The following is a 25,637-nucleotide window of genomic DNA, read 5'->3' on the forward strand; positions in this document are numbered from 1 at the left end:
TGACATTTACATTTTTCTCCTTTCCTCCTCTCATTACTAGATTGGTCACACCAAGGTTGTATTTTTGGAGCCAAGAATACTGTTCAGTAATAGTCCTCAAGGCTTAACAACTTGGAGGAAAGCCATATTACACAATGTAGGAAAAAACCATGCTTACTTCAAGGTACTATAGAATTTTGGTCATTTCTTATTTGAATCAGATCATATTATGATTTGATTTAATTTGTTGGTGCCATGAATTATATCAGAGTAATGCTTTATTCCCTATAAATAGAATTATGCTAATTTTAGATATTATATTTATGTAAGAATTTTCTGAGTACCTTTTAAATTCTCAGAAAAATGGTTTACTCACTTCCTTACTTAGTTACTCCCTTTCTTCTTGTCTACTCCAGTTTTTACTTTCAGTTATTTGATTTCACTGAGAAATATTTTTAAATGTTTAAATATACATTATGATTAATTTACACTTTATATTTAGTTATGTGATTTTACTTTTCTCCTCATTTGCAGGACTTATAATAGCTACTGAGACATAAATGGAGGCAAGTCTGAAGATAGTCTGTATATAATTGTTGCTCCTTATTTAAATGGAGGGAGGGGATAAGTGGTGATAGAGTTGTTTTATTTTTGCTAAAACAAATACATTAAACACCACCCCAAATAGTGGTATTAGAGATTAGCATTTAAGATTTTTCTTTCATGCTTTATATTAGCATGTCTTTTTCTGCCCAAATCAATTCTTGCCAAAATAAACAAATGAATAGATCCTTTTTCTACCATGCTTATTTCAGAATTTGTTCTTACCTGGATAGTCTATTTGTCCTCTTCTCCAAAATATTTTGGCCAATTTCCCTTTAAATTATTCTGACTTTAAGAATGATAAATAGGTTTAAACTGATCTCTAACAAAGCACAACCAAAAGCCTTATGACTTTTTGAAGATGAAAATGATATCTTAGATATTATGCATTCTATCAAGGAGATATAAAGAAGAGATTACTTCAGCATCCTGCCACTCTGCTAACTTTGCTTAAACTTTTCAGTATCAGGGAAAAGAAAGCTGTCAATGTTGTATGTACATACAATGTTGTCATGATCTCTAACAAATATATCTCAGCCTTCTAAATTTTGCAGCTTTAATTACCACAACCACTATAGAAACTAGTACAGAGATTCCTCAAAAGACTAGGAATGGACCCACCATATGACCTAGCTCTCGAACTCCTTGGTATTTATCCCAAAGAACCAAAATCAGCATAATACATGCATATTAATGCTTATAACAGCTCAACTTACAGCAGCCAAGTTATAGAACCATCCTAGGAGTCCTTCAATAGAAGATTGGATAGAGAAAATGTGGTTTATATACATAATGGCATTTTACTTAGCCATAAAGAAGAATGAAATTATACCATTTGCTGGTAAATGGATGGAACTGGAGAACAATATGCTAAGTGAAATAAGCCTGATGTAAAAAGTCAAGGGTCAAATGTTTTGTCTTGTATGTGGAAGCTGGAGAAATAAGGAATTTAAAAGGGGGAATCTCATGAAAATAGAAAGGAGAAGAGTTGGGTAGAGAAAGGGGTACCGGGAAGAGGGATGGAGAGGGGCAGAGTGATGAATGAAATTAACCAAATTATGCAATGTGTATGTATGAAAATATTACAATTAATTTCACTTTTATGTATAACCACAATTCATCAATTAAAAATGAATTTTAAGAAAGAAAATTAGTTGCAGTTTTGAACGCACTTGAGGTAATAAACTTCATCATCCTATTTGAACTGGAAGGTGCCACTATTGAAGTTTCTTTTTAATGAATGAGGGCTGCAATTCCTTCTTGTAGTCCAAGCTATTTGTGTTTGATATTTCCAAACAACATTATAATACCTTATTCCCTATGTCCAGTGGTGTGGATGCTTTCCTGTGAAAGCTTTGAAGCAATAATTTTAGGGATAATGTAGCATTTCTGTATGTTTTTAATTACAGGTTTGTGACCAGAGTCTTTTGCCCACCATTAAGATTATTCCATCAAAAGGAATAATTCCATTTGGGGGAATAACTATTCTTAATATCTCCTATACACCCGCTGTGGCAGAAAAATTTGATACAAAAGCAAAGGTATGTTTGTTTATATATATGCCTCTCTATATATGTATTTTGTATTTTTTATATATCTATATGGGTTTGTTTGGTTCTTTAAAATATGCACAATACTAGTTATAGTACTATAAAATATGCACACATTTGTTTTTAGAAAATGTATTTTAAATTTCTTATTGGGAATGGAGTTTAAAGTTAATGACACTAAAGGTCAAATTTTTAGATTTCTATCATTTTAGAAATTGAATTAGCTCTAAAATATGTCATTGTTAGAAATATAAAAAGGCAAACTTACATAAATAATCTAATATAAAGTTGTATAGCAGAACTTGGAGACAATTTGCAGAAAAATATTTCTGGTGAAAGTTGATAATGGAAATTTCTACATGAAATTAATACCTTCCATTAATATGGGACACTTTCACTTGAAATTGTAATATTTGGCATCTCTTGAATTTTGACAAATCCTCACTAGTCATAGAGAAAAGAATGGCCTTTTTCATGGCATTACTTAGATTGCTCAAGGGAAAAATAGTCAATGATAGGATGCTAATTGATAGCTATATGAATTGTATGCAAATTCAATACAATATAACATCTATATTTTATTACATAAATTGTTTTACTACTTTATTTCTAGGAATTATGTAAATGAAGTTACTAATTTTAGGTACTTCTGTAAGTGCTCCTTAAACAAAATAAAACATACAGGACCAGTTTGTGTAAAATTTCATTCAATTGTAAAACACAAGGAATGGAATGCTTTTTATCTTCAATTCAGTGATCAGATGTGTGCATTTAGCTTAAAAACATAGTATGTATGTATACTGTCATGAGATGGAAGGTACATATCTTCCACTTTCTCAATGTACCATAGCAATTAATGACTAAGAAATATGTAGCTTAAAGTAATGAACACTGATTTGCCTGGCCCATAAATAAATAAATAACCTAAGAATGTTATCTTATTTTTATAAATAAGTATGTGTTGAAAGACATTTATAAATTAGATATTGTGATATGTGATATGAATCTTGGGCAGAATATTTTTAAACATAATATTTTGGTAAAAATAAAAAGTAAGAATTGTATTAAAATTCCACTGCATTTTAGAGGATTATGCTTTCTTTTTAACAAATCTTACTTTTTTAACATTATAAGTTTTATTTATTCTTCCATTTAACAGTCACATTATACATCAGTCTCTTTTGTATATGCTAAAGACACAATGTTGAACAAGATAATCAGGGTTCTTGATTTTGAAGAGTTTACAGTCTGGTGGAGATACATGAAAGTCAATAATTAAATTATGAATTATAAAAGTATATTTTAGAAAATAATGAAATGGAAAAATGCCCCAGGCTAAGAGACAGGAGAGATATATATATACCCCAGGCTTAACATATTTGGCAGGGTTTCTAGAGGAAGATACATCTAAAAGACACCTAAGTTTGAGAATCAGCCAGATTAAAAGGATGATAATGGTGTAGAGAAGGAGAAAAGGAAAGAATATTTAAGGAAGTACAAACAGCATGTGTTCAGACTTGGGGAAGAGACAGAGCTTTAAGACATATATGAGAAACTTAAAGTTTAGCATGACTGGATTTATAGGCTACATGGATGATAGTAGATGAAAGACAGAAATCTCTGTGAGTTTTAGGTCATATAAGGCCTTTATCAGCATTAAGAAATACAAGCTTCATTTTAAGAGATAGGAGTTTTAACCATGAAGATTTCACAAAGATATTTACATTTATTAGAGATTGCTTGGGTTTTAGAGCAATAAGCTAGAACTGACAAGATTGACTGCAGAGTTATTAGTCTGATGAAAATGTCCAGATAAGAAAAAACCTGGTGTTCTCAGATTTTAAGAAACTGAGAACAGTTTCCTCCGTCAGAAAATCAGATTCTAGAAAAATTCTAGTCAAATTTAGGAGATTAATACTTAGGGCTTGGTGATTGAAAAGGGATCATATATAAGTGAGGGGGTGAGTCAAGGTTGAGGCAGATGGTGGCAACATTCAGTACAAGACAGAATGACAGAATAGTAGCATTTTTTATATGTATGTTTGAGTTTGAGGCAACTTTCAGATCACATAAAGATGCCTAAGTCAGTTACACACACTGTGCATATTAGTCTGAATGCTAAAGATAAATCTTAGAGATGGCAGAGAATTTTTCTAATGTTGTTGTGAGCATATAGATGAGTGTAAGTGGATCAAATATAAATCATTATGTGAGAAGTTAGATAAATTTTGGAGGAAGTTGAATGAAGGGAATATGGAGACGGGTGAATTGGGGCTGCTCAAGGGATCATAATCCATCACAGGCTTGAAATTATCTGCTATTGTGATATTCAGAAAATATTGGCTTTGTAAATGAGTGAGAAAGGGATGGGGGGATTATGGGAAAAAGAAAGATGAATGAATGTATGGTTTCAGAAGCTGTGTATTTATGAGGGGTGGTATTGTCCAGAGGGAATTTTAAGTCTCTGGAGATGAGAAGGTCAAGAGGCCAATGGGCTAAGGGTGGTAAATGAGGAATAATGTACATTTGTACATTCATTGGAAATAATGATATGGGAAGTAAAAGGAAGCCGTGAATGTTAAGACTTATAAATGGGTTAATCAATGAAAAGCATGTCAATTTGTAATATCCTCTGAATCATTAAGTTATGCTTCTTAAGATTTTAGTGAAATATTATATGTATTATATACTCTTTCTATGGGAAGAACTATTTTACTTGGTCTCCTTGTTTTTCTTTAATTTTGAATAATCCATTGAGATTAAATTAAAAAAAATTACAGAGTTGCAATAAGGTCTAGTCAAATGGGTAAAACTCTAAAGTCAAATTTACAAACCACCAACTGATCCCATTTGAGAGTTTTAATTGTTGAACACTGTTAGGTGTATCAGTTCTGCAAAACAAATATGATGATAATTGCCAGAATAAGTTTGTACATTTATATTATGTCACTATTATTTAAATTATAAAGTTTTTTTGTAAATGCCAAGAAATTCTTCAGCAATATATAATTATATTTTAATGTGGTTTTTATAATGTGTTATATTTCTCTTAAATAAGGTTGCTATTCGCCATGCAAATATCATAGACCTTAGGATTGGTGGATCTGTTGAGATTGCTAATATTGAAATAAAGCCGGTGAGTATGTTGCCCATTTGTGTGGTCAGTTTTTAAGTATGGTGACTTTTATTTGTTATATATATCCTGAATTAGCTCATTTATGTTTAAAAATATTTTACTATGAAGTAATTTGACATAAAAATTAACATAGATTATATATATATATAAATGATGTAATAAAATATTAAAAGAATTTTCAAGAATTCCCCACTGAACTAGGTATTAGAACACTGCCAGTATGATTAAAATCATCTGTAGGCTTCATCATGATCCTATCCATCATAACAGATAATCACTTTCCTATAATGACCACATATGTATAAATTACCTCAATCATTCATTTGTTTGTTCATTTTTGAGCTTTACAAATAAGACAGACTGTTTGTAGCCTGTTTGTAGTTGATAGTAATTGAACATTGTGTTTCCAACATTAATTTAATTTGTAACTGTATGTTATTCATTGTCATTGCTATATAATTGTTCCTTGTGTTGATATACTATAGTGTATATACTTATTCTGTTGGACATCCAATTAGGTGTTTCTTTTTGTTGTTAATAAAATTACTTTAGCTGTGCCTATTTATATGCATATATTAAGAAGTACACATACAAGGGCTTCTAGGAATAGAGTTCCTAAGACATATAATTTGTACATGTCTGGGTTATCAAGATAATTTCTGAAATTTCTTCTTGAATTGCCAGTGCTTCACATTCCATTGCTCTACAAATTGGATTGTCAGATTTGAATTTTTGACAATTGTGTATGAAATGGTATCACATGATGTTCTCAATTTATATTTTCTGAACTGTAGTCACATTTATTTTGAAATTATTGTCTATACACCAGTACAATTTTGTGCTACAGTTGATAAAGTACATAAACACATACACACACACACACACATCCCTTTTTCTCTTGGCCCATCCTTTAAGAATAAGATCTGGTGTTATCCACCCAAAGAAGCTTTCTTTGATTCTTAAAAGCAGGCCTGTATGCTTCTCCTTCATTGTGACATTTACTAGATGTTATGAATATGAACATACATATTTATTACATTTTATGAATAGAACTCTGGGAACATCTCTGTCATAACAGTTGTCATATTATTCTTGGGTTACCTGTACTTTTGATTTTGTTTTCTCATGCCACAGCACCTTGCACTAAATTAAAGTGAGCAGCAGTTGCTGATTAAAGAGGTAATGTGGCTGCCTCAGGTAGGGACTTAATTCTAGTCTGTCCTTTAATGGCATCACCAAAATTCTAAGGACTGGTTTTAATTTATAATTTTTTTGCCCTCTGTTATTAAGTGATGAAGGCATGATAAGTCCAGACAAATTGACAGATACTAAGTTAGCTTGTCCAAGGATATGGTGATTCCTGAAGATTAGATCCAGTAGTTTCCAGAGTGTTTTACTCCATTGCTATTGTATTACTTCTTGAAAAAAATTAGATAATATTGAGACTTATATTACTTTATTTCTTCATTCTAAAGTCATTTGGTGCATGCTTTGCATGTTATAGTACAGTTTAATGGTTTATGGGACTTTGGATTACTATGTTTATCAAAATGCCCTTAATATTTTGAATTTTAGATGTAGTTGCCTCTTAAAAATAGTATTTTAGCATCACCAGATATTTTAAAAAATGCATTTAATAACTACTAGCTAATGGCTATTTAATTGAATATGTATCTTGGTAACAATTAGGAAATTTTATCCAAATTAATGTATTAGCAAGATAAGAATGGGATAAGAGGAGTGATTTAAAAAAAATTATATATATATATATATATATATATATATATATATATCAAATTTTCATTATCTATTTTGGACTTTATAAATTTTATATGTAGAATTTTACATGGGTTAACACTTTAATTTAAGTTGAGCTTTATTTAGTATTCTCCTCAATATTGCAATACTCCTGCCTTAATTTCCTTTTAATGTTCTATGTAATTCTTTTGCTAAAGAACTGTAGGGTATCTATAGTAATTCTGCCATAGGGAGAATTTTGTGATGTGGGTTCATGCTTGGTATATGAGCTGAATTTCAGATATATTGGATAAACATTCTTTATATATTTAACGTAGGTATTAAGTGCTAAAGATACAAAAATGAATTGGGCTCTTCAGTAGGAGATTCAGGTAATGTAAACAGACTATGTGATCTCACAATGTAAGTCAATATAAGGAACATAAGTGATCATGTGCACAGTGTGCTTAATTGTGGTTTATCTAACTGGGGTTTGATCACTATATAACATTTTATTAGGCAATTAATAGTTAGGGAAGGACCTTTCTAGCAGAAGAGGCACCACAAGACGCAGAAAGGTGAAGCATCAGGTGCTGGTTAGAAATGACAAGTCATGTAGCTTGCTGAAATATTAGGTGCTAAGGTGAGAGTGGAGCTCGTTGAGGCTGTGACATGAGGCAGGAAAGGTCAGGAGGAGTTTTATGACCTTGCTAATGAGCTCCTACATTGTCCTGTAGTTGGTGGGGGACCATAAGATTTTAAGACAGGCAGTGAAATGACCAGTCTCTCAATTAGTTTAATAGTGGCTTAGTTATAGAGAGAAGAATTTGAGAAAGTTAAAATCGGGAAACTAAATGAAAAGTGACAAGTTACTCATTTCATCCAGTTAAAATGAGGGTAAGAGGTGAGGAAGGATACAGAATTAATGGAACGTGGTAATTGATTATATATAGGAGATGGGAAGAGGAAATGACTAATTTTTGTAGAGTTCTCCTTTGATGTTATTTTCTTTGATAAACATAAAAACATAATTTTGAGTATATATTTTTCATAAGCCATTACTATGTTTTCTAATGATTGTTTCTTTTTAAATTTTAGAATGTATTTAATTTCAATGGCACTTATGTTGGTGCTACCCAAATTATTCCCTTTGTAATAAAAAACAAAGGTATAACACGTGCCATAGTGGACTTTGATTTTAAAAACTTTCCAGATTTTTCAATGGATTTTAAGGACAAATCAGGTATGCATTTTGTGCCATAATTGTGTTATTGTAAAGCAAAATTATTCTAAATTGCCCTGAGGTGAAATTGTTAAAATTTTAAGTCAGGGGCAGTTATTTAACATATATTTTTAATGACTCAATGCGTGCTTTTCTTATACTCTGATTCATCATTATTGTATTTCTAGAAATGTATCAATTTGAATTGTAGAACCTTTGGTGACACATGATATAACCATACTTATTAGTTGGCATAATACAGTAATTTAAGTGTTACATGTAAGTATGTACTATAAATGAAAATAAAATTATCAGTTTTTATTTTTGGTAGTTCTGGGGATTGAACCTAGGTCCTTGAGCATGCTAAGCAAACACTCTACCACTAAGCTATATCCCCAGCCTTTAATTGTTAGTGTTAAATGCTCAAGAATTTTAAGTAAATGTCTCTGGAGAGTTCCCTCTGTAGGTCTATTCATGTAATAGGACTCTTTATATTAAATTTGATTTAAACAAAATATGCATTTTTATAAGTGCAGTTCATCTGTTTACTCCAGGAGTTGACAAACTAAAGCCTATGGGCCATGTCTGGTCTAACACCTGTTTTTTTAAAAGTTTTATTAGAACACAGACACACTCATTTGTATATTTTTAATGGCCGCCTTTATGTTATAATGGCAGTTGAATAGTTGTGATAGGAAACATATGTCTTATAAAATCTAAAATATTTACCATCTGGGCTCCTACAGAAAGTTTCCTCACCATTGGTTGAGTCATTTCTTCTTCAATGAATATTGATTGAATCCCAATTACAGGCTACATACTAGACTTTGAGTCTGCGAAGATAAGTGAGACATCTTAAATGTCCTTAAGAAGTGAACAATAAGTTTGTGTCAGAATCTCAGAAGTAAACAGATGACTCAGAGGATTTAACTGAAGAGAATTTAATAAAGGAATTATCTATTGAGGTTTGGGCAGGATTAAAAGAAACCAACAAGGGAAGGTAGCTGCTGCCACCTGTAGGCTTGAAGGAGCAAGAAGAAAGCAGATATTATTGCAGTCTACTGGAAGGTCAAACTGTAAGAGGAGCCAATCCAAAAGTGGTATAGTTATAAAGAAATGCAGTCATTGCCAGACCTCCAACTAAGGCAGTGTTGATGTGGGAGCATAGGTATTTGATCATTCTTTCACCCTCCTACCCTGTGATATTTTGCTGGTGCCTTTCCATGATGAAACCCAACCAGGGGCAGAAGACAAGGTAGTACATAAGTTAATTTGAATAACAATTAACTATTTACAATAAAATTATTCTTAAAATGTCCTAAAATTTTAATCATTATAAATATTTTAATAGGTCAATTCTCTTCTTTTACCACTTATTGATTTTCAAAATGATCACTTTAGGATTGATTATTCGATAGAGTGATTTATGGGAAAGGAAATGTTGGGATGTATTTGGGCATGACCTCACCTTGTCTTTCCAGTCATCGCTCCCATTACAGTAACCATAGGCTGTCTCTGCTGGAGCCATGTTCTATTATTACACATTTTCTTGAACTGAGCTTCCCTTCTCCTAGGATGATTTCATTCTCTTTCTGCTCCTCAAGGTGCCACCTTCTGTTATAAACTAGTTTCAACCTCTTAAGTCCTGTGTATTATTAGTCCCCTCTGCACTGTAAACCAGTTGGTAAAAATCATTTTTTTTAAGCATTGATCCATAAGACATTGTGTAAGTTTTGTTATAGCAATAACTGAATTCTTATCAAAGGGAGCTGTGTACATGATTATACATGTATCTACTAGATGGTAAACTCTATGAAGTTAAAGAGTACACTTAAATTTTTGTTTTATTCTAGAGTTGTCCTATATGATTCTATTGGTTTAATACTCGATCAGGAAGTATTTATTGAAGCAAGCTTGAATTATTATATTTTATAAGCTGTATGTTTATGTATACTCCAGATTGACTTGTGAATATTGATTTAAATCATCCATTTAATAGTTTATATGTTCTAGAAACACATCTATTCTAGATGGTTTTTCTTTGTTATATAATATTTGTATTTTTACTACACTACAAATAATATAGTGGTTTTATTCATTTGTTTGTTAAATGGTTTTCCCATCATACCAAGGGTGTATGAAATTGAATGGGAACAAGAGAATGAAATAAGTTATTAAATTTTATTTCCAGATAGGAACAATCGAAATTTGTAGGATTTTTAAAGTTAATTGGAAAACTTTAGGAAGAAAATAGGATTTTTATAATTGTTTAGATGAGAAGTTCCACTGCAACTTTCATTTAATCATTCAGGAATTTATTTAAGTGTTTATCATTTTTTATCCTGAAGTTTGCATTAGTGTGGTACAATTGTTTCTGTATCATTACCTAATGATTTTGTTCCTGGAATCCTTCCATTTTTTAAAGAATTTTTCTTGTTATTTATATTATTTTAGTTGACCTTTCTGAGATCTATTTCATAGCAGAATGATCATAGTTAACAATAATTTCGGGCTGGGGTTGTGGCTTAGCAGCAAAGCACTCGCCTAGCATGTGTGAGGTTTGATCCTCAGCATCACATAAAAATAAATACATAAAGGTATAAAAAAACAATAATGTATATTTCAAAATAGCTGAGAGTAAATTTCAAATGTCTCATCACAAAGAAGAATGAGTAAATGAAGTGATGGATATATGGATCTTGCCCTTTATTCCTTTCCATATTTATTTTTTAATATGACTGTATTTCGTGAATTTTGGAGAGCTTTTAAATGGATTTATTGTCTCTGATTTTCTGACTGAAAGAATGTTGCAAGTTTGGATATCAGTTTTGCTGATTAGAATCTTAGTATTAAGAACCATCTTTACCTAGCAACTTCATGTAGCCCTTCCCAGTTATGTCAATACTTGCTATGCTTTTTTGATTGTTATGAATATATTCATGAGATTTTTCTAATTTCATAGTTTTCCATTAAATAATGCTCTTTAGATATGTATCTGGCTGTGTTGGGGATGTGGCTCAGTGGTAGAGTGCTTGCTTGGCATGTATGAGGCCCTGGGATGGATCCCTAGCATGAGTTAAAAAAAAAAATGGAAATGAGGAAAACCACTCCATTCACAATATCCTCAAAGAAAATAAAATACTTGGGAATCAACCTAACAAAAGAGGTGAAAGATTTATACAATGAAAACTACAGAACCCTAAAGAGAGAGATAGAAGAAGATCTCAGAAGATGGAAAAATGTACCCTGTTCATGGATAGGCAGAACTAACATCATCAAAATGGCGATATTACCCAAAGTTCTCTACAGGTTTAATGTGATGCCAATCAAAATCCCAACGGCATTTCTTGTTGAAATAGGTAAAGCAATCCTGAAATTCATATGGAAAAACAAAAGACCCAGAATAGCAAAAGCAATTCTAAGCAGGAAGTGTGAATCTGGAGGTATAGCGATACCAGAGTTCAAACTGTACTACAAAGCAATAGTAACAAAAACATTGTGGTACTGGTACCAAAACAGGCAGGTGGACCAATGGTACAGAATAGAGGACACAGAAACCAATCCACAAAAGTACAACTTTCTTATATTTGATAAGGGGGCTAAAAGCATACAATGGAAGAAGGATAGCATCTTCAACCAATTGTGCTGGGAAAATTGGAAATACATATGCAACAAAATGAAACTGAATCCCTTTCTCTCGCCATGCACAAAAGTTAACTCAAAATGGATCAAGGAGCTAGATATCAAATCAGAGACACTGCGTCTGATAGAAGAAAAAGTTGGCTACGATCTACATACTGTGGGGTCCGGCTCCAAATTCCTTAATAGGACACCCATAGCCCAAGAGTTAATAACAAGAATAAACAAATGGGACTTACTTAAACTAAAAAGTTTTTCCTCAGCAAGAGAAACAATAAGAGAGGTAAATAGAGAGCCTACATCCTGGGAACAAATTTTTACCCCTCACACTTCAGATAGAGCCCTAATATACAGAAAATACAAAGAACTCAAAAAATTAATAAGATAACAAATAACCCAATCAACAAATGGGCCAAGGACCTGAACAGACACTTCACAGAGGAGGACATACAATCAATCAACAAGTACATGAAAAAATGCTCACCATCTCTAGCAGTCAGAGAAATGCAAATCAAAACCACCCTAAGATACCATCTCACTCCAGTAAGATTGGCAGCCATTATGAAGTCAAAGAACAATAAGTGTTGGCGAGGATGTGGGGAAAAGGGTACACTTGTACACTGCTGGTGGGACTGCAAATTGGTGAGGCCAATTTGGAAAGCAGTATGGAGATTCCTGGGAAAGCTGGGAATGGTTCCACCATTTGACCCAGCTATCGCCCTTCTCGGACTATTCCCTGAGGATCTTAAAAGAGCGTACTATAGGGATACTGCCACATCAATGATCATAGTGGCACAATTCACAATAGCTAGACTGTGGAACCAACCTAGATGCCCTTCAATAGATGAATGGATAAAAAAATGTGGCATCTATACACAATGGAGTATTACGCAGCACTAAAAATGACAAAATCATAGAATTTGCAGGGAAATGGATGGCATTAGAACAGATTATGCTAAGTGAAGCTAGCCAATCCTTAAAAAACAAATGCCAAAAGTCTTCTTGGATATGAAGAGAGCAACTAAGAACAGAACAGGGAGGAAGAGCATGAGGAAAAGATTAACATTAAACAGAGACGAGTGGGGGGAGAGAAAGGGAGAGAGAAGGGAAAGCATACGGAAATGGTAGGAGACCCTCAATGTAACACAAAATTACATATAAGAGGTTGTGAGGGGAAAGGGGTGGGGAACAAGGGAGAGAATTGAACAACAGCAGATGAGGTAGAGAGGGAAGATGGGAGGGGAGGGGAGGGGGGATAGTAGGGGATAGGAAAGGCAGCAGAATACAACAGTCACTAATATGGCATTATGTAAAAATTGTGAATGTGTAACTGATGTGATTCTGCAATTTGTATTTGGGGTAAAAATGGGAGTTCATAACTCACCTGAATCAAATGGATGAAAAATGATATGTCATGAGCTTTGTAATGTTTTGAACAACCAATTAAAAAAAACAACCTAATATATATCTGGATGCTATATTTTATATGTACTTTTTCCTGTCTTATAGGAGAAGTCCCAAGCCCTGCAGTTCCTGGTATATATTCCTTGGAGATAGAAGAAAACACATCTTTGGAATGTGGCATAGCATTTTCTCCCAAAGAAGTAAGTTCAGCTTTCTACTACTCAAGAGTAGTAGAATTACAGATAATTCTAGCCAAAAACCTATCAAAGATCATCCAAGTTCTGTGTATAGTGGGTCTTTTTCTGGCTAGTCAGCATGCCTAGGTGTACTCTTGAATTCAGTAAAATGATTACTAGCAGTATCTAGTACACTTACAGAGTCCCTCAAAAGGAATAGAGGACACATGCAGGGGCTCTATGATTGTATGATCTTTTGCTATGCTCTCTGGAAAATTCAAGATATAACATGTTGTGCAGGAAAGGAAAAGTTTAAGCTTATCAAAGAAATTACTTATACTCAAGCCAACTTGTGCTTTACACTTATGGTTGAATGGTGTATGCTTAGTGTTTTACAATCATTACCTGAAATTAATAAAGACATGTTGTAAACACTTAAGAGGGGTTGCTATAATATTTGTTTTATATTGTCCCCTTGGTGTTTATTGATTTTCAAAAAATAAACTAAATTAAAAAAAACCTGGAAGGAAGTGATACCACTGGTTAAGTTTCAAGAGTGAGCTCTGGTATGCTTTTGCTTCAGAGGTTCTAAAATAAAAGTGCCAAGGAGACAGTTTCTCTCTATACATACTATGGAAGCGTATGCTGCTGCATCATTCCAAATAAGAATCAAACTTCTGTATGACAATCAGAGTGTAAGATGTATATGTACAACTGTTAAACAAATATTCCACAAATTGATGCTTTGTGACCTGAAAGTGAAAATAGCATTGAGTAAGTCAAAGTAATAAAAATCACTATCTTTAATGTTGCATTTTTTTAATAATGTAATTTTTACTCAGATTGAAATGTTATTTTAGGAACAATGATAGCTATTATTGAGCTCTCAGGAAGAAAAAGTAAAGAACTATGGACAAGTTCAGGTGATTAAATTTTGTCATTCTTAAGTATGGTACATTAATTGGGATAAGTTTTGTGAGTTTGCGCACCTATGATTCACATGGGGTGATATTGTCCTCAAGGTCCATTCTTCTGTTTATTCCAATTTGGGACAAGCACAGTGGAAGAGGTGGCAAAGGCTGTTTTTCCAACATCAAAACAAATGAAAATTCTTTTATATCCAATATTAAGTGTACTCAGATGTATCCTAAACTATTCATTTTCCATGGGTTTAGTGTAAAGTAATTATTTGTCCTGATTCCTGAGTAGTGATATTTAGGTAGGTACAGTTTAGCAAGATTGCCAAGAAAGGACAGAATATCTTCGACTTAAAAAAAATCATCCCAAGGATGTTTTCCTTCAGCCTAATTTAGGCTATGAAGTATTATCAAATGGAAATATTATTATTTAGATTTTTCTTCTATTTTTTCAGTGAAGGATATTTTGGTACATTAAATGTTGTCAAATTATTTCAATATTTGTTAAATTAGGCAAAATCTCATTTGTCTATCTAATTCAGACAAAAAAGCATAATTAACAAAAGTAATATGGAGAGCTTCAGAGGATATTTATCTTTTTAATTTTATATTCTTCTAATACCTTCCAAAAGCTACTTTCTCTCTCATATATCTTAGTCATTTGCATGTTTTATTAGAATAAACTTATATTTTAATCTCATAAATGATGTTCTCTTTCTGATTATTGAAGTTTATTACCCCATTTAAATGGGGAATTCATTAGAGTAGAAAGAAAAATAAACAAAATTTTAAATTTTAATAATAATGACCACTGGCAATATTTTGTTTTGTCTCTTGTATTTATCTCATATCAGATTCTGTGTTCTCCTGTTTTGTTGAGGAGTCTTGCTTCCATTCCCAGATATTTGTTTTTATTTTGTTTCCCTTTGGGTATCTTTGTCTGGTTTTGGTATTAGGGCAATATTGACTCTTTTTAATGAGTTGGAAAGTGGTTTCAAATCTTTCATTTTTGTCATAATATGTAAGGGATTTGATTAACTCTTCCTGAAATTAGTTTATTTCATCATTGAAGTCATCTTGTTCTGGCCTTTTCTTTGTCAGATTTTGAAAAATTATTAATTCAATATGTTGTCAATTCTATTAGCCTGTTATAGGTTTATTCAAAATTTTGATTTCTTCTTGAGATATTTTATGTAAGTAATTTCTTGGCATACAGGTATTCATTGTGTTGTTCTTTTTTATTTACCTAAATAGTTAATAATGTCATTTCTTTCATTCCTGATTTTATGAAATAAGTCATTTCTTTTTATCTTGGTCAACCTACATTAAGTTTTATGAATTTTGTTAATATTTTCAAGATCCAACTTTTGGTATTGATTTTCTGTTTTTTTTTTTTGTTTTATTAATTTTTATCTTTTATTATTTATTTCCTTCTATTTGCTTTGGACTTGATTTGCTCTTATGTTTTCTTATTTTTAAGGGTAGAATGTTAGTGCATTGACTAGAGATCCTTCTCATTTTTTTTATATAGGCTTAGTGCTCTATATTTCCCTCTAACTACTGCTTTACATTAAGCTCAAGAGTTTTAATATATTATGTTTTCATTCTTATTCATCAAAATGTCCTATGTAATTTATTTTGAACTCATTGGTTATTTAGGTGTAGTTAATTTCCACTTACCTATGAATTTATCATTTCATTTTGTTACTCCTAATATAATCCTATTATAGTTAAAAGGCATATTGTTACATTTAAGTTAAATTGATTTTGGGTTGTTTTATTACACTCTGTAGGTTAATTATGTTAAACTCAAAACTATAGGAGTTAGAAATGATTACATGTGATGTGTTATCTGTATGATGGTGCATGTCTGTGTGTATAATCACAGAAGGAAGGAATTGCTTAAAATAATTAATAATTTTAATAATTAAAGATAATTAAAATAATCTTTGTAGGATGATTTTCAAATATATATTGTTATAATTTTGATTTTAAATCCCTAAATTAATTAATTAAAACAAAGTAATCTTGTGACATTTAAAAATTCTGAAAAATTAAGATATGTCATTCTGCACAAAGCTTGCATCTTGCATGTTCATAGAAGCATTCACACACAAACACACTTTTCAATAAGGAAGAAATGAATCTTACCTTCTGTACAGTAATTTAATCCATATTTTTAAAAGTATGTTAAGGTTTTGTTCTTAATAAGTCTATATAGTGAGTTTACATTTTCATATAATGGAAATGTATACAAAAATGTTTTAGTTAAGAATCACAGAAAATTTTAAAAAATCCGTAATTCAGTTTAAATGTCTCACATGATTTTGTGGGTAAATGCATATGCAATATGATATTTTGACTCTGACTCACTGTTTAACACAGTCAACAATTAAATATTAGAAATCTATTTATTAGTGTTTAGATTGTGGCTCTTCCAGGATTCTAGAAATTGATAGTACAATTATATATATATATATATATATATATATATATATATATATATACACACACACACACACATACATACACACACTCATAATATATAAATATATATATATATATATATATGTATATATTTCTGTGCAGTGATATAGTTTGCTTAATATTTTGAATCATTCTAAATTGAAAGGGAAATTTTCTCAGTGTACTGGAGTGTAATTTAGTATAGCAATGAAAAGAACATGTAAAATACTGCAGAGACAGCACATCCTATGAGAATTTACTTTATGAATTAGTGCCAGCAAGGCAAGATTGATTTTCTGAGTTCCAGTCATTTCAGGTGCCCTTTACTCTGTTTAAAGTTAGGTATAAGTTGTTTGTCTTTGTGTGAGTATATGTGTAAATGTAAATAGCCAATGGGTGCTCTTTTGGTGAACCATATAATAGGAAAATGTGAAATCAGCCAGAAGAGTCAATTTATTTCTAGTTGTAACCCTTTTCAACACTGCACCAGATTTGAGCACAATCAAAAGTACTGTTGGTAAATAGCCTAACATTAAATCTCTAAACCCTAGAAAAGGAAGAACAAATCAACATCAAAAGCAGTAAGAAGACAGGAAGTAATTAAAATCAGAGCTGAAATCAATGGAATTGAAAGAAAACAACAACAAAAAAAATCCCCAAAATCAACAAATACTGTGACCAGCATGGCCAATCTAGCGGGTTCTGGCGAGGGGTGGAGGGGGATAAGAAAAATAAGAACTCACACACGTACAGATGTTTTTGAAGATAAAGCTGGAGTTGGATGGAGTGCTACTCTCTGATGGAGAAGCAGGCCTAAAGAGTTTTGGCAACAATCTTTATATATGTCTCTTCATCAGGTTAAAGTCTATTCAAGCATTATTCTTTGTACTCAGAAAGTTACAGGGCTAGCAACATTATGTAGTTTTTCTGCAGTTACATTCTACAGTTGCAATATGCAATGTTAGGAGCTTTGTGTAGCTCTCAAGAAAAGTCCATTGTTTAAAGCTACTGTTAGGTGGGCAGTTTCAGGAGTAGCAGAGGTAGTGAAATATTATGGTTGTCTAGCAAGAAAGTTCCTTTATTCCCAGGAGCTATGTGGCTGAGATCAAGGTCAAGGCTGATAAGACTCTAGCACAGAGCCTCCTAGTGGAGAGCATTACCACAGCAGTGAGGCATCCTGCACCTTTGCACAGAAACATTCCTAGGCACCACGCATGTCACAGCCATGAGATCCTCAGAGACCCCAATTAATTCTTTGAAAAAAATAAATAAAATTGATAAACCCTTAGCCAAGCTAACAGAGAAAGAGAAAACTCAAATTACTAAAATATTTAATAGATAAGGAAATATCATGGGGCGGGGGTTGTGGCTCAGTGGTAGAGTGCTCTCAACTAGTATGCATGAGGCACTGGGTTCGATTTTCTTTTTCTTTTTTTATTGGTTGTTCACAACATTACAAAGCTCTTGACATATCATATTTCATACATTAGATTCAAGTGGGTTATGAACTCCCAATTTTTACCTCAAATGCAGATTGCAGAATCACGTCGGTTACACATCCAGAATTTTACATAATGCCCTATTAGTAACTGTTGTATTCTGATACCTTTCCTATCCTCTACTATCCCCCCCTCCACTTCCCTCACATCTTCTCTCTCTACCCCATCTACTGTAATTCATTTCTCTCCTTGTTTATTTTCCCATTCCCCTCACAACCTCTTATATGTAATTTTGTATAGCAATGAGGGTCTCCCTTCATTTCCATGCAATTTCCCTTTTCTCTCCCTTTCCCTCCCATCTCATGTCTCTGTTTAATGTCAATCTTTTCTTCCTACTCTTCCTCCCTGCTCTGTTCATAGTTGCTCTCATTATATCAAAGAAGACATTTGGTATTTGTTTTTTAGGGATTGGCTAGCTTCACTAAGCATAATCTGCTCTAGTGCCATCCATTTCCCTGCAAATTCCATGATTTTGTCATTTTTTAGTGCTGCGTAATACTCCATGGTGTATAAATGCCACATTTTTTTATCCATTCATCTATTGAAGGGCATCTGGGTTGGTTCCACAGTCTAGCTATTGTGAATTGTGCTGCTATGAACATCGATGTGGCAGTATCCCTGTAGTATGCTCTTTTAAGGTCTTCAGGGAATAGTCCGAGAAGGGCAATAGCTGGGTCAAATGGTGGTTCCATTCCCAGCTTTCCCAGGAATCTCCATACTTCTTTCCAAATTGGCCTCACCAATTTGCAGTCCCACCAGCAGTGTACAAGAGTACCCTTTCCTCTACATCCTCGCCAGCACTTGTTGTTGTTTGACTTCATAGTGGCTGCCAATCTTACTGGAGTGAGATGGTATCTTAGGGTGGTTTTGATTTGTATTTCTCTGACTGCTAGAGATGGTGAGCATTTTTTCATGTACTTGTTGATTGATTGTATATCCTCCTCTGAGAAGTGTCTGTTCAGGTCCTTGGCCCATTTGTTGATTGGGTTATTTGTTATCTTATTGTCTAATTTTTTGAGTTCTTTGTATACTCTGGATATTAGGGCTCTATTTGAAGTGTGAGGAGTAAAAATTTGTTCCCAGGATGTAGGCTCCCTATTTACCTCTCTTATTGTTTCTCTTGCTGAGAAAAAACTTTTTAGTTTAAATAAGTCCCATTTGTTGATTCTTGTTATTAACTCTTGTGCTATGGGTGTCCTATTAAGGAATTTGGAGCCCGACCCCACAATATGTAGATCGGAGCCAACTTTTTCTTCTATCAGACGCAGAGTCTCTGTTTTGATATCAAGCTCCTTGATCCATTTTGAGTTAACTTTTGTGCATGGCAAGAGAAAGGGATTCAGTTTCATTTTGTTGCATATGGATTTCCAGTTTTCCCAACACCATTTGTTGAAGATGCTATCCTTCCTCCATTGCATGCTTTTAGCCCCTTTATCAAATATAAGATAGTTGTAACTTTGTGGATTAGTCTCTGTGTCCTCTATTCTATACCATTGGTCCACCCGCCTGTTTTGGTACCAGTACCATGCTGTTTTTGTCACTATTCCTCTGTAATATAGTTTGAAATCTGGTATCGCTATACCGCCTGATTCACACTTCCTGCGTAGAATTGCTTTTGCTATTCTGGGTCTTTTGTTTTTCCATATGAATTTTATGATTGTTTTATCTATTTCTACAAGAAATGCCGTTGGGATTTTGATTGGCATTGCATTAAACCTATAGAGAACTTTTGGTAATATCGCCATTTTGATGATGTTAGTTCTGCCTATCCATGAACAGGGTATATTTTTCCATCTTCTAAGATCTTCTTCTACTTCTCTCTTTAGGGTTCTGTAGTTTTCATTGTATAAATCTTTCACCTCTTTTGTTGGGTTGATTCCCACGTATTTTATTTTCTTTGAGGATATTGTGAATGGAGTGTTTTTCCTCATTTCCGTTTCAGAAGTTTTGTTGCTGATATACAGGAATGCCTTTGATTTATGCGTGTTGATTTTATATCCTGCCACTTTGCTGAATTCATTTATTAGTTCTAGTAGTTGGGTTCGATTTTCAATACCACATAAATATAAAATAAAAATGTTATGTCTACCTAAAACTAAAAAATATTTTTTAAGAAAGGAAATACTACAATGGACACTACTGAAATATAAACAATAGAAGCTATTTTGAAAATTCATACTCTAATAAAATAGAAAATTTTGAAGGCATTGACAAGTTTCTAGAGACATGTGATCTACCCATGTTGAATCAGGAGGACATTGAATATTTAAACAGATTAGTTTCAAGCAATGTAATTGAAGAAGCCATCAAAAGCCTAACAACAAAGAAAACATCAGGACCAGATGGATTCTCAGCCAAGTTCTATAAGACCTTCAAAGAAGAATTTTCACAAGTCCTCCTGAAATTATTCCAAGAAATAGAAAAGGAGGGAAGACTTCCAAACTCATTCTATGAAGCTAGCATCACTCTGATCTGAAAATCAGACACATCAATGAAAGAAAACATCAGACTAATACCTCTAATGAATATAGATGCAAAATTTTTTAATAAAATGCTGGCAAATGATATATAATACATTAAAAAGTTACTACACCATGGTCAAGTGGGGTTCATCCCAGGGATGCAAGGTTGGTTCAACATATAGAAATCAGTAAAGGTAATTCAATACATCAATAGACTTAAAGACAAGAATCACATGATTATATCAATAGATGCAGAAAAAGCATTAGACAAAATAGAGCTCCATTCATACTCAAAACACTTCAAAAACTAGGGATAGTAGGAACATAACTTAACATCATAAAAGCTATATATGCTAAACCCAAGGCTAATAACATCATTCTAAATGGGAAAAAAATTGAAAGCATTCCTCTAAAAAACTAGAACAACACAATGATACCCTCTTTTCCCACTTCTATTCAAATAGTTCTAGAAACTCTAGCTAGAGCAACTAGACGAAGAAAGCAGTTAAAGGGATACGAATAGGAAAAGAACTCAAATTATCCCTATTTGTGGATGACAGGATTCTATATTTAGAAGCCCCCAAAAACTTCACCAAAAAGCTTCTAAAGCTCATAAATAAATTCAGCAAAGTAAAAGGATATAAAATTAACACCAGTAAATAATTACATTCCTATGCATCAGTGATGAATCAACTGAAAGAGATTCACAATATCCTCAAAAAAATAAAATATTTGGGAATCAATCTAACAAAAGAGGTGAAAGACCTCTACAATGAAAACTATAGAACACTAAAGAAAGAAATTAAAAAAAAAAATACTTTAGAATGTGGAAAGTTGTCCCATGTTCTTGCATAGACAGAATTTATATTGTCAAAATGGTCCTACCACCAAAAGTGTTACAGATTTAATGCAGTTCCTATTAAGGTTCTGATGATGTTCTTCACAGAAATATAAAAGGTAATCATGAAATTCATTTGGGGGCTGAGGTTGTGGCTCAGTGATAGGGCACTCATCTGGCACTTGTGAGGCACTGTGTTCGATACTCAGCACCACATAAAAATAAATGAATAAAATTAAAGGTATATAATAAAAATTCATTTGGAAGAATAAGAAGCCCAGAATAGGTAAAGCCATCCTGAGCAAGAGAAGTGAAGAAGGAGGCATTACAAAACCAAAAAACTTTGAATTATACTACAGAGATATAGTAACAAAAATGGTATGGTATTGGCATCAAAACAAACACATAGACCAATGGAACAGAATGGAAGATAGACAAACACACATAAATAAAGTTATCTCATACTAGATAAGGGTGCCATAAACATACATTGAAGAAAAGATAGACACTTCAACAAATGGTGCTAGGAAAACTGGAAATCTGTATATAATAGAATAAAATTAAAACCCTATCTCTCACCCTGCAAAAAAATCAACTCAAAGTGGATCAAGTGCCTATGCATTAGATGAAAGACTCTGCACTTACTAGAAGAAAAGTAGTCCCAAATCTGTTATGTTGGCTTAGAGATCTAATTCTTCAGCAAGACTCCTAAAATTCAAGAAGTAAAATCAAGAATCAGTAAATGGGATGATATCAAACTAAACAACTTCTTCACTGCAAAGGAAACAATCAAGAATGCACAGAGAGAGCCTACAGAATGGGAGAAAATCTTTGACAGTTGGACCTCAGAACATTAATCTCCAGGATATATAAAAAACTCAAAAAACTTAGCACCAAATAAAACCCCAAATAACCCAATCAATAAATGGGTAAAGTAACTTAACAGGCACTTCACAGAAGAAAATATACAAATAGTCAACAAATATATGAAAAAAAGTTTCAACATCACTAACAATTAGAGAAATGCAAATTAAAACTACACTGAGAGGCTGGGGTTGTGGCTCATCAGTAGAGCACTTGCCTAGCATGTGTGAGGCCCTGGCTTCCATCCTCAGCACCACACAAAAGTAAATAAACAAATAAAAGGTTTTGTGTCCAACTACAACTATATACACACATACTATACTGATGTGGCCATATCAGTATTTATAGCAGCTCAATTCACAATAGCTAAGATATGGAACCAGCCTAGGTGACCTTCAACTGATGAATGGATAAAAAATGTGGTACATACACACAATGGAATATTGTTCACCTATAAAGAAAAATGAAATGTTGGCATTTCCTGGTAAATGGATCAAACTGGAGACTATCATGCTAAGTGAAATAAACCAATTCCATAAAACCAAAGGCCAAATGTTCTCTCTGATATGTGGATGCTGACTCACAATAGGTTGGGGGGAGGTAGGAGTGGAGGTTCACTGATTGGACAGGAGGAATGGGGAGAAGGGAGGGGGAATTAGAATGAAGAAAACAGTAAAATGAATCGGACGTAACTTTCCTATGTTCATATGTGAAAACATGACCAGTGTAAATCCACATCATGTACAACCACAAGTATGGGAAATTATACTCCATGTATGTATGATATGTCAAGATATATTCTACTGTCATATAACTAAAAAGAGCAAATAAAAATTTAAAAAGTATTGGTGGTCAATTGCCATTATATTTGACATTGATTGGACTGGTGTCTTTACTGTCACTGTCTGGTGTCTTTACTGTCACTCAAGCTCCCCCTTTCCTTATGGGTGACTCACATGTCTACTCATCCTGTATGTACAGTTGTATATGTATATGTTAGCTACTAGTTACATGTAGATATTTAAAGTTTAATTTGATTAAAATTAACTGACTTTTAAGAAGTAGTTTATTCCTCACAATTGTCTCATTTCAACTTCTCATTATCCACATGTGACTTTTGTATAGTGCAGAGCATTTTCATTACTACAGAAGATTACATTGGACAACAGTGATATAGATCATTCCATATTATTATCCTTAGTTTTCCTTCTATGTGGCAGCACTGTGCCATAGGCTGGTTAATCTTCAGTGTCTCATTTGTTCTAAGGTCTCAACTCTGCTGTTCTATATTTGCCCTGAAGTTTTGGAATATTAGGTAGAATTGTTTACCTCTCTTTTTTCTACCAACATTTGTCAGCCCTTTAAGAATTTGCAACCCTTTGTGTAATCTTTTATAATTGTTATTCTGAAAGTAGTGCCTCAAAGATATAAAGGCAGGACATTTGATAACTGCTCTGTTTTGATTCATAAGCAGTTTTTTTCTACCAACCCTGGTCTCAGTGATACCACTGGTTATGGGTAATAAGTCCTTCTTCTCCATATGTTGAAGTTTGAACATTAAAGAAGCATGCTGAGGCAAGCATATAAAGCAGGGTTTATTTACGGATTTACCTATCTTTACTGACTGCCTGTCTAATTCTGGCTTCATCAGGACTGAAATTTGTCCTTTGTTAGAATATCCTTTTTCAATTTGAGGTATTCCTGTCTTTGAATAACAACATCTGGGAAAGCACTTAGAACAGCATGCAAACTTTCCAAGTTATTCTTCTTTGGATACTGTGGTGGTTTTGTTGTGGTAAGTCTAATGTTCTTTTCTCTCTATAAATCACTTAAGTTTTGGTATCCACAGTGTGGGAAGGGGAGGTGAGGTATGTCCTGGAACCAATACCCCATGGATACTGAAGGATGACTGTAAATAATGTTAAAACATATATAATACAAAATATTGATTTATATTAATAACAAATTAAGAAAAAGGCAGATGGACCAAAAGATGAAAAATATATATGAGACATAAAATGTAGCTAGTTACTGGAAGAATAAGATTAAACAAAAATAAAGAAAAATAAGATTAAACAAAGAATTTTATTGTATTTTTCTTTGTGTGTAAAATATCAAGGCAGGTTTTATTTGTACATGAAATACTACATCTTTATGCAATTTTCTCTTTGACGTTTGCTTGCTGGTGCTACTGAAGAAATAGATTATTGTGGGAATGAGTTGCTTGCTTTGTTTTGTCAAAGAAATGAAACAGCCATTAAAATAACACATGCTGCAGTATTTTATGCTTCTATAATTCTGTTATGAGAACAGACTGTTTACATAAGATTCTGTGACAGGAGATGGAATTAGTAGCTAAAGTTAAATGAAGACAAAATGAAAACCCAAGTGTTTTCCATTGTAGGGCATTACAAATGAGTACAACCAAAATATAACCTTTATATTATTTAACTCTTCATTTTATTTGAAACTTTTCTGATTGTCAGCATGAACTTTATAAGTAGAGCACAGAACTAAATGTATGTACCTCTGAAGCCCATCATCATTGTCTTAATTTTGGAGGCTTTTGGTAGGTCAGAGGACTATTATTCTTACTTCTTCACGTTCAAAATATTCACATTCTTGCCATTTTCCACTGCTTATCTCTAGAAACTTAGCAAGGAAACACAGGGCAAGATTGTGTGTGTGTGTGTGTGTGTGTGTGTGTGTGTGTAGTATTTAGGGTTTTCTACATATGGGATCATATCATCTGAAAAGAGAGACAATTTTACTTTTTCCTTTCTGACTTAGATTCCTTTCATTTCTTTTTCTTGCTAAGAAATAATTGCGTTGCTGTGTAAGTACTGCATGCTAACCAATTGCACCCCTGGAATGCTGAATGTTTTCTTTGATATAAGGAGGCTGATTCATAGTGGGAGCAGGAGCATGGGAAGAATAGAGAACTCTAGATAGGGCAGAGGGGTTGAAGGGGAAGTGAGGGGTGAGGGGGTAATTAATGATGGTGAAATATTGACGATCATTACTATCCAAAATACATGTATGAAGACATGAATTGGTGTGAATATACTATGTATACAACTAGAGATATGAAAAAATGTGCTCCATATTAATAATAATTATAATGCATTCTGTCATATATAAATTT

The 25,637-nt window shown here is 33.0% G+C and overlaps 1 protein-coding gene across 1 annotated transcript in view; it reads left to right on the forward strand.

Annotated features, from left to right (window-relative positions):
• The window catches only part of CFAP47 (cilia and flagella associated protein 47), a gene marked incomplete at both ends in the record, with an annotated part of 427,079 nt that overhangs the window by 61,278 nt on the left and 340,164 nt on the right, over nt 1–25,637 (forward strand). The window contains 5 exons of the mRNA XM_081278126.1: nt 41–163; nt 1,992–2,123; nt 5,191–5,268; nt 8,104–8,248; nt 13,376–13,470. Coding sequence (XP_081134252.1) covers nt 41–163; nt 1,992–2,123; nt 5,191–5,268; nt 8,104–8,248; nt 13,376–13,470 — 573 coding nt within the window. The remainder of the gene's footprint in view (nt 1–40; nt 164–1,991; nt 2,124–5,190; nt 5,269–8,103; nt 8,249–13,375; nt 13,471–25,637) is intronic.

This window comes from Spermophilus citellus, assembly GCF_964194105.1.
Source record: "Spermophilus citellus genome assembly, chromosome: X".
Lineage (NCBI taxonomy): Eukaryota > Metazoa > Chordata > Mammalia > Rodentia > Sciuridae > Spermophilus > Spermophilus citellus.